The following is an 18,665-nucleotide window of genomic DNA, read 5'->3' on the forward strand; positions in this document are numbered from 1 at the left end:
CTCAATTCAAAAATGATGTTTTCTGGGTCATAAAACTGGATATTAACCCTCCACGAAACAAAACCTGCACTATAAGAGCAAAATTCTTAAAAATGGGATAAACGTGTGCAACATGAAATTGTGCATGATTTTTCAAGAAAATTTTGGAATATCCAATGAAAGTGATATACTCTTTCCTGAAAAAAAACATATTTCACATTAACCTTTTACATGCCTGGAAAGTACATGTGTATGGTGCACGAGAACTTTAAATTCAAACTGAAATGGCGAGAAAAAAATACATTAATGATATTTAAAGTACCAAATCACTCAATTAAACAAATCTGAATATTTCCTTAAAATAAATGTGGTACGTGTATTAACTCTTTTAAGTATCATGTCTATTAAGTGAATCATACAATACTGATATGCATCATGCCATGCCACTCAATTAATTCATCTATTAATTAGTCCATGCCATGCCATTAGTCATGCAGGGTAACCAAAGTGTTTTTAAATAGCTCACCGCTTTCATTTCCTCCTGATCTGTGAACTTCCTCTATTAGACATTAAACACCTTCCCTTTGACTCAGTAAATCCATAATGTAGCACAAATTACTTCAAATATCCTGTGGCTAAAATTCTAACTATATTTATCAACTGTCTCTGTAAGAGTTACTGTCTATAAATCAGAAATATTTAAATTTTTCATGTCTATTCGGCATCACTTTCCCCTGAATCCAGGTCCGAGTCTGAGTCCAACTCATCTTCGTCCTCTTGTGTGCACAACCACCTCTAGGGTTTTCAGAGAATGATCCAAAAAAGAGAAGCTATCTAGTGAGTGGCAGATGTGTGCACAAAAATGGCTTGATGTCAGAGTAAGATGGGCAGACTGGTTGAATGGGCGACTGCTTGATGCAATCTTGTGAACATGGACCAACATCTCTGAGGAATGTTTTCACACCTTGTTGAATCTACGCCACAAAGAATTAAGGCAGTTCTGAAAGCAAAAGGGGGTTCAACCTGGTACTAACAAGGTGTACCTAATAAAGTGGTCTGTGAGTACATAACAGCAGACGTGTTAGTTTATTTGGGTTTGAAAAATTTGTGTCAACTGTAGCTGCCACACAGTTATCAGTTAAACTGGAAACAACACAGGACAACACTGGATTGTTATAAATCTGCTTTTACAAAGAAAAAGGTGCACTTATAATAAAATTACAAAAGCATAATTTGCATAATCAGTAAATAGAGTTGCAAATGAAGCATTCATACACGTTACTGAAGGTTAAGTGATTCACATTAAGAACCGAAATGAAAGGAAACTGCATCCCGTCAGTAGCACGAACAATAAACTTGAACGTTACATCAGAGCTGACAAACGTCAAGACCAACAGCTGCATAAAATTTCAAACAATTTCGGCTTAATCTTGGGGCGCACGGTTCCAAACATCACCTCAACATCAACACGGATGGAGACGGGATGGACAAGGTTAGCGTGATGTCATCGCCATAGCAACACTAGCATCAAAGCTAACAAACGTCGAGACCAACAGCTGCATAAAATTTCAAACAATTTCGGCTTAATCTTGGGGCGCACGGTTCCAAACATCACCTCAACATCAACACGGGTGGAGACAGGATGGACAAGGTTAGCGTGATGTCATCGCCATAGCAACACTGGCATCAAACTATCACTGTCAAATACGCAAAGGCAACGACTAATTGTAAGAGACGCACCTGGCCAATAGATCAGATAACATCTGAAGTTATTTGCCTTCTAGTGCACTGTCATTTTTTAATTACTTTTTTTTCTTCCAGAATGTGCTTTGTGATCAATGTTAATTGTTTTGAATAAGAAATAATAGTTACTAGGGGAAGTCATGTGACATCATGGCTAAACCTGTCCTTTTTCGGTTATGAGACTTTTTTCCGGTTATATCTGATGCACAGAAGAGTGTTTCATTAAAAAGTATTAAATTACCACCTTCAATCACTGAGTCAATCCTTAGCGCTCATAAAGCTGCTGTGGTTTCATGTGCTGGAACTTGTTCAGGTTTGTGTTTTCTGTCAGCTCTGTTATGCTGTTCTTCTGTTATTGGATGTTTTGTAAAGTAATGCATCAGGAACAACAATGTGCTACATAAATATGGCAAACAAATGGTTGGCTGTTTAAAAAAAAAAAATAAAAAATAATAATAATAAAAATAATAATTCCAGCTGTTCAAATTTAAGGGCTTGAAGTTCAGATTATTGTCCATAATCCTGCTGTGTGACAGTTGCTATGGCATCATCACAGTTGACATCCAGTCGAATTGTCACACATCTTTCAGCACTTGAGGGCCCCATCTGACCCCGCAGGGCAAATGGTGCCTTTGCCATTTTCGTGCTCAGTGCTCTCATGGTTACTGGTGCACCCACGGGTGTGTTGGTCTGAAACTGAGGTGGTCAGGTGCCATGTTGGTGTGTTGCTATAAGGTAACAGAACACTACCACATCAACCAAGAAAAAGCTGGTGTAAAGTCAGTTGAGTTTTCCTGCAATATCAGGAATCGTGTTACATGTAACGCAGCAGGTGACTTTGTTGGACAACAGAAGACCAACCTGTAGACTGGCGTTACTTTCCAGGTGTGTTCTTCAGGCTATCTATCTGTCTTTGGATACTTCATCTGTACGATCCCAGTTGGCCTCATCCTGTCCTGTCTGATTTGCTTGACACTATCAAATTCTGGAAGCACCAGCCTGGAGGACTTTATAGCCTACACACAACTTTACTCCTCCAGAAGAAGAGGTGACTGCAGGATATAGGAATCTGACTGCTGAACATAGACTAGAATTTGATATCTGGTTTGCACTTCAAGCTGTCTGTCACACCACACTACAGATTTCCTTGGCTAAATACCAGCCTGATGGACCTCAGAGCCTGCAAAGGACTTTCCTCCTTCTCTGGGAGCACCAAGACTGGGCTGACCACAACATGGTCCTGATGAGATATGGTGCAGACTGGCTGGTTGGATGAGTAGTTGTTGTAGGAACAATGTGCTCAGTGCCTCACCTCAGGATGCTTTGGTGGATAACTGCTGATCCCGTTAACTGCCCGAATGCTTTGATGCACTGTGCACAGATCTGTTTCATATCCAGACAACCTGAGTGACAAATCAACAAGGTCACATGCATGTGACTCTTACAAGGGAATGACAGATGAAAATCTGATTTTTAATTCATGGTGCACCCAGAACATACCCATGATCAAATCTACAGACTTAATCCAACCCCTTTGTGCTCAAATTATGCACAGGGTAAATGGTGGAGATGGACACACCTGAAATGCACATGCACTATAAATCAAGATGGGGCCCTGATTCTCTGAGGGCTATTGGTGCAATGGCAAAGGGCGAAGATGTTGAACACGTACAACTTATGCAGTGAATGAATGATTTCTTTATTTTTCCGTGAAATCTTAAAGTCAGATGTACGTGTGTCCGCTTTGACTGGCCTGTTGCTTAGCAACAGCATGATAATAGATAACAGTCTAAATAACTGTTTTGTGAAAAAAAACATGAATCCTCTCCATCGCAGGCGACCTGAGTAGATATCGGCATGTAGAACTTGAACCACTGAAGGAGGAAAGGAGACATCAATGTAAAACTCTTCAACGTCAAAAACTGTCTTAAAATTTAATACAAAAGATCATCTCCCCATCAGAGCGCCACCTGCTGTAGTTGGGTCTGCATTCCTTTTTGGTGAACTAAGTTTTCAGCTCAAGTCATTTTGAGTGTAATGCTGTGAATTTACTTTTTCCGTGCATATAGTCTCTTCCCGTGTCGATACGGTGACGTGCCAGAAGCATGAAGAACTGAACTCCCGAAGAGACACGGCCACAAACAAAAGAACCTGCAGTCAGGTTTCCATCTTCTGTAGAACTGCACCAGTTCCTGTTCCTAGTCTTACTGTCTTCTTTTCTCCTGCTGATCCACTTTGAGGTCAATGATCTTTGCCTTGTAGCTGACAAGGTTTCTCTTTTGGCAGAAGTTAGGAGGACGTGCTCCAAAGCAGAGAAGATCCTGTTCAGACGCAGGTCCCTTGGTGGTGGACCATGAGCTGTTTGCGGTGCTTCAAACCCTTTTCCCTGAACTCCGTGACCCTCTGCTGGGATGTGTTGACCAGCGCACTGGCTATAGCGAGACCTGAAATGGGCAGAGAAAAAAATACAGACGTTAATGTTGAAATATAAGATGGCTTTTAAAATGATTTAACTCAATCCTGAGTTGACCAGTCATACTTAAACCATTTGACAAAGACTTTAGGCTTTTTTTGTTGAACTGTTCAGTACTGAGAGAAACCGTTGGGTTGTTTAAGGGTGAATTTGTTTCAACAGGATATTTACTAAAGTAGCTAAGTTCCGGCCTGTTTCAGTCCTGCCTCAGGAACCTTGTGCCTGATTTAATATTCTTCCTGACTTAACGTCTCACAGCAGGGCAAACTCGTACTGAAGCTGCACATTAATTAAGCAGGACTGTTGGATTTAATGTCAGAGGATTTTAAACGTTCAGCCGTATTAATTGATTTTTCTGTGGATATGCTGCTGATTTTCTACTGTTCTAACAAGAACTTACATCACTTCTAAATGGGAAATTATTGCTTAACGGGAAATATGACATAGACATGTTTTACCCGTGTTTGTTGGTTGGTTAGTGAAACCATCGAAACAACTGTCACAAAGTTTGAGCCTGGAACAGAAACATAATTCTTTGAGTGGATCAGCTGTTTCAGTTGAGGTGTATGGAACGATTCAGAACAAGTCAGAGCAGGTGTCACGTCTCACTGAGCAAAAACAAAAACACCATCAATAAAATATTTTGTTTAATAAAACATTTTGTTTTGAACTGATACATTCACATCCAGTGTGATAACTGCAACACACAAATAAGGAAAAAAAAAAAGCTTCTCAGGAAACTCTAAATCAACTATGGTTGGTCACACTTTAACCCTCTGAGGTATGGGGGTATTTTCTAGATTTCACTATACTGTCAGCAAATCCCATTGTAATTTAGTTTTTTTAAAAGAATAATGTCCATGTGTTGCAAACCAAATTGTTCAGCTTTTCAGAATATGTGTCACATATTTGTCAAGAATATGTAAAAATATTATATTATAACTCTCAAAATACTTAAAAACATTGTTACATAATTTTTCAGTGGATGAAGATTTTTGGTGCTAGAAATGGGTTCACCAATGTTGTTGGCTCACAAAAGTAGTGTAATATATAGAAAATTGTATATCAATGAAAATAAATATAAAATCACCATTTCCAATTAAATTAGTTGTGTGTTTTTCCTCTATTCTATCCAGAAATGGCCATAAATTCGATTAAAAAGTGCAAAGTTTCTCACAAAAATGGCTGTGGGGTGGTACATCAGGGAAAAAGTAGCCCATCTACTTGTTTTCTTTTCTTTCCTTTTTTTTTTGTATTTTTTGTCTGTAGGACTAAATAAAAGTAAAGTGTTTCAGGTCATTTTTGTAGCATTTATGAGTGTTTAGTAACACTGCAAATGAGTCTGACTCCTGAAGGGGTGATGATGTGCTGAGAGAGACTCGTGAGCCTCTCAGAGCTCTACAATTGGCTGTGAGGCTAGGATCATCTAGAACACAGACTGAAACAAGAGGTGACACTGTACTTTCAGGAAGAGACTGACAGTCTATCGTTGATTTTTGAATAGCCACATGAGTTGGATGCGCTGACAGGTTCATCGACCCCACAGCATTAATACACTACTAAATAACATGAATAAATAAAACTGGCAGTAATAACTGATTGTAGGATAAAATGTGCTGCTTGCTGTTTTATTATGCTGATGAGTTTTTCTGTCAAAAGCTGGACCCCTGTCAAGGCCCCTCTCCCGCCCCACATAACACTGAGAGTACTAGTACGTCTGTCAGTGAAATTTTATCAGCCAAACCGTGTAGCATTTGTTTTTTAAATATTCGGTGTGTCATTATTTCAGATGCAACTTTAATTGCCTTATTGTCATCAAACGAGATACATGTGTTATGCACATTGACCACAAGAAGCCTCTTGACGTTTGTTCTAAAGATCAAGATCACGAGAGAAAGCTTTGTAAAGATCTTTTGACCGCAATAACTTCTTTCCTACTTGGCTCATTGTCCCCAAACTTGCTATGTGTGTTGGGCAAAGTGACCACAAGAAGCCTACTGATATACGTGTGTGTCTATCTATCTGTCTGTCTATATATATATATATATATATATATATATATATATATATATATATATATATATGTATGTGTGTGCTGGTGAAGTCTGTGCTTGTTTTCTCTAAAAATGTTTTTTATATAGTACACAAACTTAGACGTTAGATGTAAAGAGCACAAACAGCCAAAGAGGAGGGTAATCTCTGACATCAGCTGAGAATGTTACCTATTTACTTATTTGTAAACTCAAAACAATCCAAGAGAAGTGACAAACAGGGAAAATAAATTCAGGCACAGTTGGGCATCAAAATTCCACTGTCATCTGTAAGTCACCTTTTAGAGAGAGAAGGTGCCCACCTTTGGCGGTGGAGCCAACTACAACTTAATACATTTCTCGTGCCTATCTCCCCTTTATTCCAAGGCATCCCAAAATGTCAGGGTTTCGGTTCTTGGTTGTACCCACATTTTGAAACAAGCTTTTGATTTTGGAGTAACCCTGCCAAGAACTCGACAGATGGACAATGTTGAAGATGACCTAGTGATGGAGGAAATTACTGTCCACAGAAGAGCTGCAAAAAGGGGAAACCAGGAAGGTAAAACTGACAAGAAACATGGCGAATATAAAAAGAAACAGGTGGTGGGTCACTGCCACGCTGGCAGCAGCCTCACCACAACATCCAGGCAGCGTTTTGTTATGTGTCGACGCGGATTGAGGAGCGAACCTGCGTCAGACAGGACCCAGCGCTAAAAATAACCAGAAAGCGGTTCCAAACAAAACTATTTATTATACACCTGTGTTTAAAAGTGTAAAAACATAAAAAACAACGTCCCTCTGGTGGAGTGATCCGCGGCTCGCTCTCCAGCGCCCGCAAGGATTAAAGCTGGCGCTCCTGGACTTCCTACCACTGCCAAACACCCCCCAGGTGGACACGACAAACTGATTCTCTGTGAAGCAAAGAGACGGTGAGGTAAGTCAACAGATACAACTATATCTTCCAATAAACACACGCTGCCAGCAACACACTCAGGTCAGTGTCCTTTTTTTTACTTTATGCAAATGAGCAGCTTCTCACAACAAGTGGAGGATCACTTATCCTTCACGCCACAGCAGTGAGAAGCAAACTGCGCAATTCTCTTTACAATTCCAGTATACTGTGTAACAAAACACCAAGTTACTATCAACAAGTACCTAAACACTTAATTACCTTTCGTGTGTGCTGACAGCATGTGTCCTCACCCCTCCCTGCTTCACGGGCTCGATGTGTCAAACCCAGGCGCGGTCCTCAGCATCTCACAAACGAACGTCACAAGGTCGATTTCCCGGCAGTTCTGCTTGAATCACACATGACTTAAATGCAGAACGCCATCCAATTATCTGCTTCAGCTGCAAGTCGTCCAGGTTGCACGTGAGCACCGATCACAGGTGCTTTCCATGATGTTGATGAGGGTGAAGACTCTTCAGCCAGCACCTTCTTCACAGACAAATCAGCCCTCATGCCACCTGGAGAGCAAAGAAAAGAAAAGAACACCAAAACATCCAGCCACGCCCCCCCCAACACACAACACGTTTTTTATCACTGCAGCCAGTGACGTCTGGCCTTTCTGTCTTCAGCAGGAGAAAAGGAGCAAATCTCCCGGCACCTCGTCCTCTCCTCCTCCTCCTCTGGGTGTCCAGCAACATCTTGCACCTCTTACGGCAGCTTCTGGATCTGGATGCTGAAGTCGCCAACACCTCGCCGCGGCGTGTGTGTTTGGCACTTCCTACAGCTGCTAATGTGGATTTAGAGTCACTGCAACCAGCGAGTGCAGCTTGTCTCGCGCCCTCCCAACGAGCTGACAGCGCACGGTCATTACGAGCAGAGCTCAATCTGCCACACGCAGCAGCCAAATAAACAAACCGCACAAACAGCGGAGCGGATCTGCTGCAGCGTCGATATGATTTGGATGTAGGATGCAGTCGGCATTTCACACTCAAGTGATTCCTGCGGTTTGGGTATTTTTGTGGGTGGAAACTGTAAAGCAGATTAGCTGCTGAGTATCTGGTTTGTGTGCGTAAGTCAGTTTGCATGTTGAATAAAGTTCAGGCAAAACTGACGGTAAAAAGAGAAAAATGTCTCCTCATCCAGAAACATGGAAGGATGTGAAAGAAGGTTAAAGGAGGGTATATTTGCACCTGTGTCTGATCTGGATTGTTGGCAGAATTACTATAAAATAATCAATCATCTTTTGGAAAACATGATTTAAATGCTTAGTTTGACCTGTATAACAAATACTAGTTCATGGGAAACTCAATAAACATCTATAACAGACTAAATGATGGTAATGATGCATTTGGTGTCTTTAAGTATAATCTCTGAGTTAATTTTCAGAAAACATCATGAAAGGCTCAACTTAATCTGATCAAATAAAATTCCCACAGCTGCATCATGGTCTCAAATAAATGCTATCATTTTTTTCTAACTTCAACCCTTTTACTGTGTTCCACGGCACAGCCAAGTCAACTTTGGGAGCATGTGCTAGTGCTGCACCCATGACGGCGTGGAACCGCTTCGGTCAGTTGAGACTTTGCTGCACATTCAAGCAGCTTTTGTCACCATCTGGTGGGTGAAGTGAGCATTTCAGGGCTTCTGACACATTTCCTAATTGAAACCCAAAAATGCATTAATAAATGTCAGAAATGCATGTTTTGTTTTGTTTTTGTTTGTTTTTTTTTGGCACACAGATCTTTGACCTCCCAGTATTAATGTATAAAAGATTTTGAGAGTTTAACTTCTTGAGTTTTAAGATAGAAAAGTTTCCTGGAAGGACACAATTTAGAGTAGTGAAAATGAATTCCACAGGTACCAAAGGATCTTCTACCCAGATCTGCTACATGGACATCTAGTCATCACAGAAGCTCACTGGTTAGCATCCAATGCCTTCTCCCTGTCTGCTGCCTGAACTACTATCTTGGAAAAGCATATTTTTTCTGTGCATTTGGGCCTTTCATCCATAGGAAAACTCCATTAGGTCACTGCTGCAGGGCTTTTGCAAAACTCCAGCCAAGGAAAAAATTTAGAAAAACACCAGTTTCATTGTGTGCATGTATATAAGGAAAACTGCCCCCCTCCCTCCATCCCCAACGGCATGTGATTGGCCAACATGCCTTCATGCTAATGCTGCATTCACATGTTGACTGTAGAAAAACAGTCATGTCAGTCATCGGAGAAGGATCATTGTTGTCTGTGGTGGCAGACTGTGCTGTGTCTTATCACTAACAATATAAACCAATGAAGAATGACTATGCCTCAAATTGCAGTTTTAGCATTTTGCACAGCATTATCTCAAAACGTTAATCCCTAGCTCTGATGGGAGTTTAAAATAACAAGATTAATTCTGGATTAATTCATCTTGAATTAACATTTAACTGATTCAAATGGGGAGACTCTCTGCACTTAAATAATTCATCCTGCAATCTTTTTCTCCTCGTTCTGCTGTTTACAGCCAACATGTGAATGCAGCCTTCGGGTTATATCGCCACCTGTTGCTCTGGCACGCGCTTTAGCATGTGTTTTGCATTTTCATATGGCCGGCGGGATTTATTTATTTATTTTTTAAATGCTCATGTATGTGAGGACTTGGCACAAAGTAAGATGGGCAGCACCAGAACCTTCCAGACTTGGATGTCCTGCAGCATCATGATTCTGGGTTCTGGATCAGGATGTCTGGGAGGAGCTCAGAGACCTGAATGGCACTGCTGAGGTCAGTGAATATATCCACAGGTTCAACACTTAAATCTGATCCTTCTTTCATCACAGTAGTTTTCACCTTTTGACAAATTACCTTCAGAACAGTGTTGATCTTTCTGGCCGAATGTATACATTCATTTGCTAAATTAAATTGGTCAAAAGTAATCAAACGCTGCTGCAGTTGAGTGCGGGTGCTCATTCACTGCCATGGTAACCCCGCATGTTAATGTCATTGTCTTGTCAGGTGAGCTGATGCATCATTAAGCCCCCCCAATAGACTGATGTGGTCATTAAAGAGACACAAAACACACGGAGAGAGCAAGACAGACTGAGTCGCTAGCAAGGTGACAGACCAGGTCCAAAGTCAACAGTCTGATCCTAAATCAAGCTTCAGAGGAGAGAAAAAGCTCCATCAATCAACAAATATTCTGAGGTTTCGGGGTTTAAAAGCCACCACTTTGATGTCAGGAGGGAGGATTCAGCTCCATTACTGACTAAAATGTTTCATTCATGGAAGCATTTCCTGAAGACTTAACAAACCACACATTAGCTGAAAATGTATTTCTAAAATGTGCATTTCGGACAGAATTCTTATTACATCCATCAAGAAACTTGATTATCTGCTAATGTTGGAATTTAATGGCTCCACCCCTTTATATAAGTCTATCCTAAACCCTGCAGGAATCTTTTCTGTCCCCATAAACCTTTTAAACATCTCAAACGGAGAACATTCTAGACCCTGCTGTTTTTGGACTTTCTCAAACTTTCATTATGATAAACTGCACAGACTTCTGGTTCAAACTTTTGGGTACTAACCCTCCACCCGACCTCACTGAACACTCATATCTCAAATTTGATCTCATTTTTTATAATATTACATCAAGTCTTCTTGTATACTTATATTTAGTTTCGCATCAAGCAATACTATTTATTTATTTATAACATATTCCAACCATTTAGTCAGTTTCCTTATGTAATGACTGACAAGTTCCTTCTAAATTTTTTTTTTTTTTTTTTTTGAGATTGGGAAAACGATATACAACAATGAGATAAGGAGGCCAAAAAAGGTTCCATTTCTTTAAAGGTTGGCATGGCTGCTAGCTTGAATTTCCAAAATTGGTGACCTTCGGAGATAAACACGTTACTTGCATAATTGCATTGTTTTTTTTAATTCGGAAACTATACATTTTTAGAAATCCTAAATAAATAAATAAATGTTGTCATCTCCCCCAAATGCTGTTGTTATTGGCGCCACCTTGTATTTCTGGAAAACTGGAAACCTTAGAAAACTAATTAAACTTCTTGGAGTCTGGTTAACCTTGGATCATGGCTGAAGTGACTCAATAATTTTAGAGGGCATTATTTAAAAAAACAAAAAACATTCAGCCTTTCTTGTCATTTGTAATAAAGGTTATGGACCCTTTAAACAAGATTGATGCTGATATTTATCTTCAGACCATAAAATTGACCTACAAATAACCAAGCTAGTCAAGAAAGTGAAAAATCTGTTCAGTGTTCGAAATCCAAGTAAGTAAGTCTCATTGGCTGCTCCCTTGTTTTCACTCAGGGTTGCCACAGCAGATCTGTAGAGTTGGGGTGGAGCTTGAACCGGGAACCTTCCACACTGAAACCAAGAGCACTAACCGCTTTTCCACCACATTTCTGAAATCAAAGATGGTGGCCATAATGACATTTTGAAAATAATGGAAATAGTTTCTTGGATTTCTTATTTCATAAGCTTTCTAAAAGTTGACAATCTAAAAAAAAAACAACAACAAAAAAACAGCTAAAAAATAACAAGGAAAGTGACAAATATATGCAAAGTACTTCGCAAATTTAACAAGAATAAAAACAATAAGACACAGTATATATACTCAACAAAAATATAAACGCAACACTTTTGGTTTTGCTCCCATTTTGTATGAGATGAACTCAAAGATCTAAAACTTTTCCACATACACAATATCACCATTTCCCTCAAATATTGTTCACAAACCATTTGAAATCTGTGATAGTGAGCACTTCTCCTTTGCTGAGATAATCCATCCCACCTCACAGGTGTGCCATACCAAGATGCTGATTAGACACCATGATTAGTGCACAGGTGTGCCTTAGACTGCCCACAATAAAAGGCCACTCTGAAAGGTGCAGTTTTGTTTTATTGGGGGGGATACCAGCAGTATCTGGTGGGACAACCATTTGCCTCATGCAGTGCAACACATCTCCTTCTCATCATCCGTGAAGAGAACACCTCTCCAACGTGCCAAACGCCAGCGAATGTGAGCATTTGCCCACTCAAGTTGGTTATGACGACGAACTGGAGTCAGGTCGAGACCCCGATGAGGACGACGAGCATGCAGATGAGCTTCCCTGAGACGGTTTCTGACAGTTTGTGCAGAAATTCTTTGGTTATGCAAACCGATTGTTCCAGCAGCTGTCCGAGTGGCTGGTCTCAGACGATCTTGGAGGTGAACATGCTGGATGTGGAGGTCCTGGGCTGGTGTGGTTACACGTGGTCTGCGGTTGTGAGGCTGGTTGGATGTACTGCCAAATTCTCTGAAACGCCTTTGGAGACAGCTTATGGTAGAGACATGAACATTCAATACACGAGCAACAGCTCTGGTTGACATTCCTGCTGTCAGCATGCCAACTGCACGCTCCCTCAAATCTTGCGACATCTGTGGCATTGTGCTGTGTGATAAAACTGCACCTTTCAGAGTGGCCTTTTATTGTGGGCAGTCTAAGGCACACCTGTGCACTAATCATGGTGTCTAATCAGCATCTTGATATGGCACACCTGTGAGATGGGATGGATTATCTCAGCAAAGGAGAAGTGCTCACTATCACAGATTTAGACTGGTTTGTGAACAATATTTGAGGGAAATGGTGATATTGTGTATGTGGAAAAAGTTTTAGATGGGAGCAAAACCAAAAGTGTTGCATTTATATTTTTGTTGAGTGTATATTCACTGGCTGCAGTATTTGCTGCCCCTGATGACTTACTGTTACAACATGAGAGCGTCACAGTGACATATTGGCTCCTGTATTGATGATCTATAGCGCACAGTCTAAAGTGTATCTGGGGCATGTCCAACTTCACACTGCTGTTACCATGGTGCAGAACACTAAGGACTGCATTTAGTCTTCCTTTTGGAATTCATGTTCTGCCCAAAACACACCCATGATTAATCCCATTTAAGAGCCGGTGTGCACTGGACCCTGGGCCATCCCTCTTCAGATGGACAAAGTAGGTGACAGATTTGAGAGGTTTTCTGGTGAGGGAACTGGTCTTCGTGCAGCAGATTTGTGGAAGTCACCCCCCGCCCACCCATGGTACAAACCAGAATCAGTGAGTGATATGTATCGACATGTACAACAACATTTTGAATCTCATTTCTGGAAAAATCCTTCTCCAAGAAAAAGAGAGAGCCAAACTGATGAGCACTGACTGCTCACCTGTGTTGAACATTAATATTACTTCCCTGTATGTTGGCACCAGATAAATGGAAGTATTACTTTCTCATTAAGGTGAATGGCTTCAAAGACCATCAAAGTACAGGAGATCTATTCTAGGTTTGGTTGGACTTCTGTTTGACAGATCTCAGGAATCTACTGACACCCTCAGCAAACCAGAGGGACACTCACTAATTTACAGAAAAAAGCTTAAAGCACCAGTCTTGTTGTGAAAGTGTTGGAACACGGACCCACAACAGGGGGCGCAATGAACGGACAATGGAGAAAGTAAATAACAAGTTTTACTGTCGTGAAAGTGCACAACCAATACAACAATTGACAATTTGGGTTTACACCGAATTCCACTGGTGTCGTGTGGGCAGGCTCGAAGGTAGGAGACGTCTGTCCAAGTCGAGCCGGAACCACCCAGATTTCCCCTGCCACCGAACCCTGGAAATACTGGAACCGCCAAGTCCCGAATTCCCAGGTGGCCACTGCCTCCGCTCGTCGGATCCGGTACTGCTGGCAAGAGAACAAACACACAGGTGTGGATGCGGCTGCACCCAGTACACAGAGAGGGAAGAAGCTGACTCCACCTCACGTCAATACTGCAGAAAGGTGAGTACTTATCTTTTAGTAGTCAGCTGTTCTGCAAAACTCAGAGAGACAATATAATGTAGCAGAGAATCGTTACCTCTAACGTAAGGCGATATCTCGGCACTGAGGTGGAGACGCCGTCCTCCTGATATACCTCTGTGCTGAGTGGAACAGCTGTGTCTGGTGATGGGTGACAGCTGTCACCCAGGCTACTCCCATAAGGCGGCAGCGCCCTCTGGTGCCTGGAGCCCGCACTCCAGGCAGGGCGCCCTCTGGTGGTGGTGGGCCAGCAGTACCTCCTCTTCAGCGGCCCACACAACAGGACCCCCCCCCTCAACGGGCGCCTCCTGGCGCACGACCGGGCTTGTCCGGATGGCGACGGTAGAAGTCGGCCAGGAGGGCCGGGTCCAGGATGAAGCCCTTCTTCACCCAGGAGCGCTCCTCGGGTCCGTACCCCTCCCAGTCCACCAGATACTGAAAACCCCGGCCCATCCGACGGACATCAAGGAGCCGGCGGACAGTCCAAGCCGGTGCTCCGTCGATGATCCGGGCAGGAGGCGGCGCCGGACCCGGGGTGCAGAGGGGTGAGGTGTAAAGAGGCTTGATCCGGGAAACATGAAAAACTGGATGGATCCGCAGTGAGGCCGGAAGCTGGAGCCTCACTGCGGCGGGGTTGATGACCTTGAGGATCTTATAAGGTCCGATGTACCGTTCTTGGAGTTTCGGTGAGTCAACCTGTAGAGGAATGTCCTTGGTGGACAACCAGACCTCCTGCCCAGGACGGTACTTGGGGGCCGGGGCTCGCCGCCGGTCTGCATGTTTCTTCGCCCTCGTCCGGGCCTGCAACAAGGCAGAGCGGGCGGCCCGCCACAGCCGACGGCACTTCCGTAGGTGGGCCTGGACCGAGGGCACACCGACCTCTCCCTCAACCACCGGAAACAAGGGGGGCTGATACCCCAAGCACACCTCAAACGGGGAGAGGCCGGTGGCTGATGACACTTGGCTGTTGTGGGCGTACTCGATCCAGGCCAGGTGGGTACTCCAGGCCGTCGGGTGCGCGGCTGTCACACAGCGAAGTGTCTGCTCCAGTTCCTGATTCGCCCGCTCTGCCTGCACGTTGGTCTGGGGGTGGTACCCAGACGAGAGGCTGACCGTGGCCCCCAGTTCCCGGCAGAAGCTCCTCCAGACATGTGAGGTGAACTGGGGACCGCGATCGGAGACGATGTCTGATGGTATGCCATGCAGACGGACGACGTGGTGGACCAGGAGGTCCGCTGTCTCCTGGGCCGTTGGGAGCTTCGGGAGGGCCACGAAGTGGGCCGCCTTGGAGAAACGGTCCACTATCGTGAAGACGACGGTGTGTCCCTGGGACGGCGGGAGACCCGTGACAAAGTCCAGGCCGATGTGGGACCAGGGGCGATGAGGCACGGGCAGTGGCTGTAGCTGCCCTGAGGTCTTTCTGTGGTCAGCCTTGCCCCTGGCGCAGGTGGTACAGGCCTGGACGTAGTCCCGGACGTCGGCCTCCAGGGATGCCCACCAGAAGCGTTGCCGGACGACTGTCACGGTCCTTCGCACCCCTGGGTGACAGGAGAGCTTAGAACCGTGACAGAAGTCCAGGACTGCAGCCCTAGCCTCTGGTGGGACGTATAGTCTGTTCTTTGGTCCGTTTCCGGGGTCCGGGACACGGGTCAGGGCCTCCCGGACGGTCTTCTCCACGTCCCAGGTGAGGGCGGCCACGATAGCGGACTCCGGGATGATGGGATCCGGGGGATCCGACGGTTCCGTTTTGACTTCGTCTTCGTGCACCCGGGACAATGCATCCGACCTCTGATTCTTGGTCCCGGGACGGTAGGTAATCCGGAAGTCAAAATGGCCAAAGAACAGTGACCAGCGGGCTTGCCTGGGGTTCAGCCGCTTGGCGGTCCTGATATACTCCAGGTTCCGATGGTCAGTGAAAACCGTGAATGGCACGGCTGTTCCCTCCAACAGATGTCTCCACTCTTCGAGGGCCTCTTTCACAGCAAGGAGTTCCCGATTGCCGACGTCATAGTTCCGTTCAGCGGGGGTCAACCTGCGAGAAAAATAGGCACACGGGTGAAGGACCTTATCGGTCTTCCCGCTCTGGGAGAGCACCGCTCCTATCCCTGAGTCCGAGGCATCCACTTCAACCACTAACTGGCGGCTAGGATCGGGCTGCACCAGAACTGGTGCAGACGAGAAGCGCCGTTTCAACTCCTTGAACGCGGCTTCGCACCGATCCGACCAGGTGAAGGGGACTTTTGGTGAGGTCAGGGCTGTCAGGGGGCTAACTACCTGACTATAGCCCTTAATGAACCTCCTATAGAAATTAGCAAAACCGAGGAACTGTTGCAGCTTCCTACGGCTTGTAGGTTGGGGCCAATCTCTCACCGCCGCAACCTTGGCCGGATCAGGGGCGACGGAGTTAGAGGAGATGATAAACCCCAAGAAGGACAAAGAAGTGCGGTGGAATTCACACTTCTCGCCCTTCACAAACAGGCGGTTCTCCAACAACCGCTGCAGAACCTGACGGACATGCCGGACATGAGTCTCAGGATCCGGGGAAAAGATGAGTATATCGTCCAGATACACGAAGACGAACCGGTGCAGGAAGTCCCGCAGGACATCATTTACCAACGCTTGGAAGGTCGCGGGAGCATTAGTGAGACCGAACGGCATGACCAGGTACTCAAAATGGCCCAACGGGGTGTTAAATGCCGTCTTCCATTCGTCTCCCTTCCGGATCCGAACCAAATGATACGCATTCCTAAGATCAAGTTTGGTGAAGATTTTGGCTCCATGCAAGGGGGTGAACACCGAATCCAACAGGGGCAACGGGTATTGATTGCGAACCGTGATTTCGTTCAACCCCCTATAATCAATGCATGGACGAAGCCCGCCATCCTTTTTACCAACAAAAAAGAAACCAGCACCCATCGGAGAGGTGGAATTCCGGATCAACCCGGCAGCTAATGAGTCCCGGATGTAGGTCTCCATTGATTCACGCTCCGGCCGTGAGAGGTTGTACAGCCTACTGGACGGGAACTCGCTGCCTGGAACCAAATCAATGGCACAATCATACGGGCGGTGGGGAGGAAGCGTGAGAGCCAGATCCTTGCTGAACACGTCAGCGAGGTCATGGTACTCCGCCGGCACCGCCTTCAGATTGGGCGGGACTCGGACCTCCTCCTTAGCTTGGGAGCCGGGAGGAACCGAGGAACCTAGACACTCCCGATGGCAGGTTTCGCTCCACTGAACCACTACCCCGGACGGCCAATCGATCCGGGGATTGTGCTTTAGCATCCATGGAAACCCCAAAACCACACGGGAGGTGGCCTGAGTCACAAAGAACTCGATCACCTCCCGGTGGTTACCTGACACCACCAGAGTTACTGGAGGTGTCTTATGCGTGATTGGTGGGAGTAGGGAGCCATCTAGTGCCCGAACCTGCACAGGCGAGGTAAGAGCCACCAGAGGGAGCCCTATCTCCCTGGCCCATCTACTGTCAAGCAGATTCCCCTCAGAGCCCGTGTCCACCAGTGCTGGGGCCTTCAGGGTTGAATCCTCATACAGGATTGTGACTGGGAGTCGTGTAGCAATGTGGGTGTGTCCCACGTGAATGTTTTGGCCCACCCCTGGCCCAGTCTCTAGGGGCGGGCGTTTGGCGTTTGACCGCTCGGGGCAGTCTCTCACATGGTGCTCTATTGAACCACAAACAAGACACGCTCCGTGGGTCCATCTCCTCTGTGCATCTGGTGCCCTAAATGTTGCCCTACTCGTGTCCCTAGCTTTGTCAGTAGGGGGAGCTGTGACCCCACGGAGCGCAGGGGCTGTGGAGCGTGGGGAAGGCGGAGCTCGATCGGAACCGGAAGGGAGAGGGGCGACGCGTGCCTGGCCACGCCCTTCGCCTCGTTCCCGACGGCGTTCTTCTAACCGGTTGTCGAGTCGTATGACCAGATCGATGAGCCCGTCTAAATCCCGCGGTTCGTCCTTCGCCACCAGGTGCTCTTTTAGGACCAATGACAGTCCGTTTACAAAGGCGGCGCGGAGGGCAGTGCTATTCCAGCCGGATCTCGCCGCCGTGATGCGGAAGGCGACTGCATAGGCAGCTGCGCTCCGACGCCCCTGTCTCATTGACAGTAGCGCGGTTGAAGCGGACTCTCCTCTGTTGGGATGGTCGAACACCGTTCTGAGCTCCCGTACAAACCCAACGTATGTATGAAGGAGCCGTGAGTTCTGCTCCCAGAGCGCTGTAGCCCAAGCGCGTGCCTCCCCGCGAAGCAGATTTATTACATAAGCTACTTTGCTAGCATCAGTCGCGTACATCACGGGACGCTGTGCGAAGACGAGCGAACACTGCATCAGAAAATCCGCGCACGTCTCCACACAGCCTCCGTACGGTTCTGGGGGGCTTATGTATGCTTCTGGGGACGGAGGAAGGGACCGTTGAACGACCAGTGGAACGTCACTTTCACGCGCAGGGTCCTCGGGAGGGAGAGCCGCAGCGGCGCCCGAAGGGCGCGCCTCCACTTGTGCGGCGAGAGCCTCCACCCTGCGGTTTAGGAGAACGTGCTGCTCGGTCATTAAATCGATCCGAGAGGTGAAAGCGGTGAGGATCCGCTGCAACTCACCGATTACCCCTCCCGAAGCCGCCGACGCGCCTTGGTCTTCCATTGGC

The 18,665-nt window shown here is 45.6% G+C and overlaps 1 protein-coding gene across 2 annotated transcripts in view; it reads right to left on the reverse strand.

The window, feature by feature from the left end:
- Positions 1-1,178: 1,178 nt before the first annotated feature.
- The window catches only part of atrnl1a (attractin-like 1a), a 449,940-nt gene continuing 432,453 nt past the window's right edge, over positions 1,179-18,665 (reverse strand). For both annotated transcript variants that reach the window (XM_034184477.1, XM_034184476.1), the window contains one exon: positions 1,179-4,166. In XM_034184477.1, coding sequence (XP_034040368.1) covers positions 4,048-4,166 — 119 coding nt within the window. In that variant the 3' untranslated portion in view covers positions 1,179-4,047. The remainder of the gene's footprint in view (positions 4,167-18,665) is intronic.

This window comes from Thalassophryne amazonica, chromosome 13 (genome assembly GCF_902500255.1).
Source record: "Thalassophryne amazonica chromosome 13, fThaAma1.1, whole genome shotgun sequence".
Classification (NCBI taxonomy): Eukaryota; Metazoa; Chordata; class Actinopteri; order Batrachoidiformes; family Batrachoididae; genus Thalassophryne; species Thalassophryne amazonica.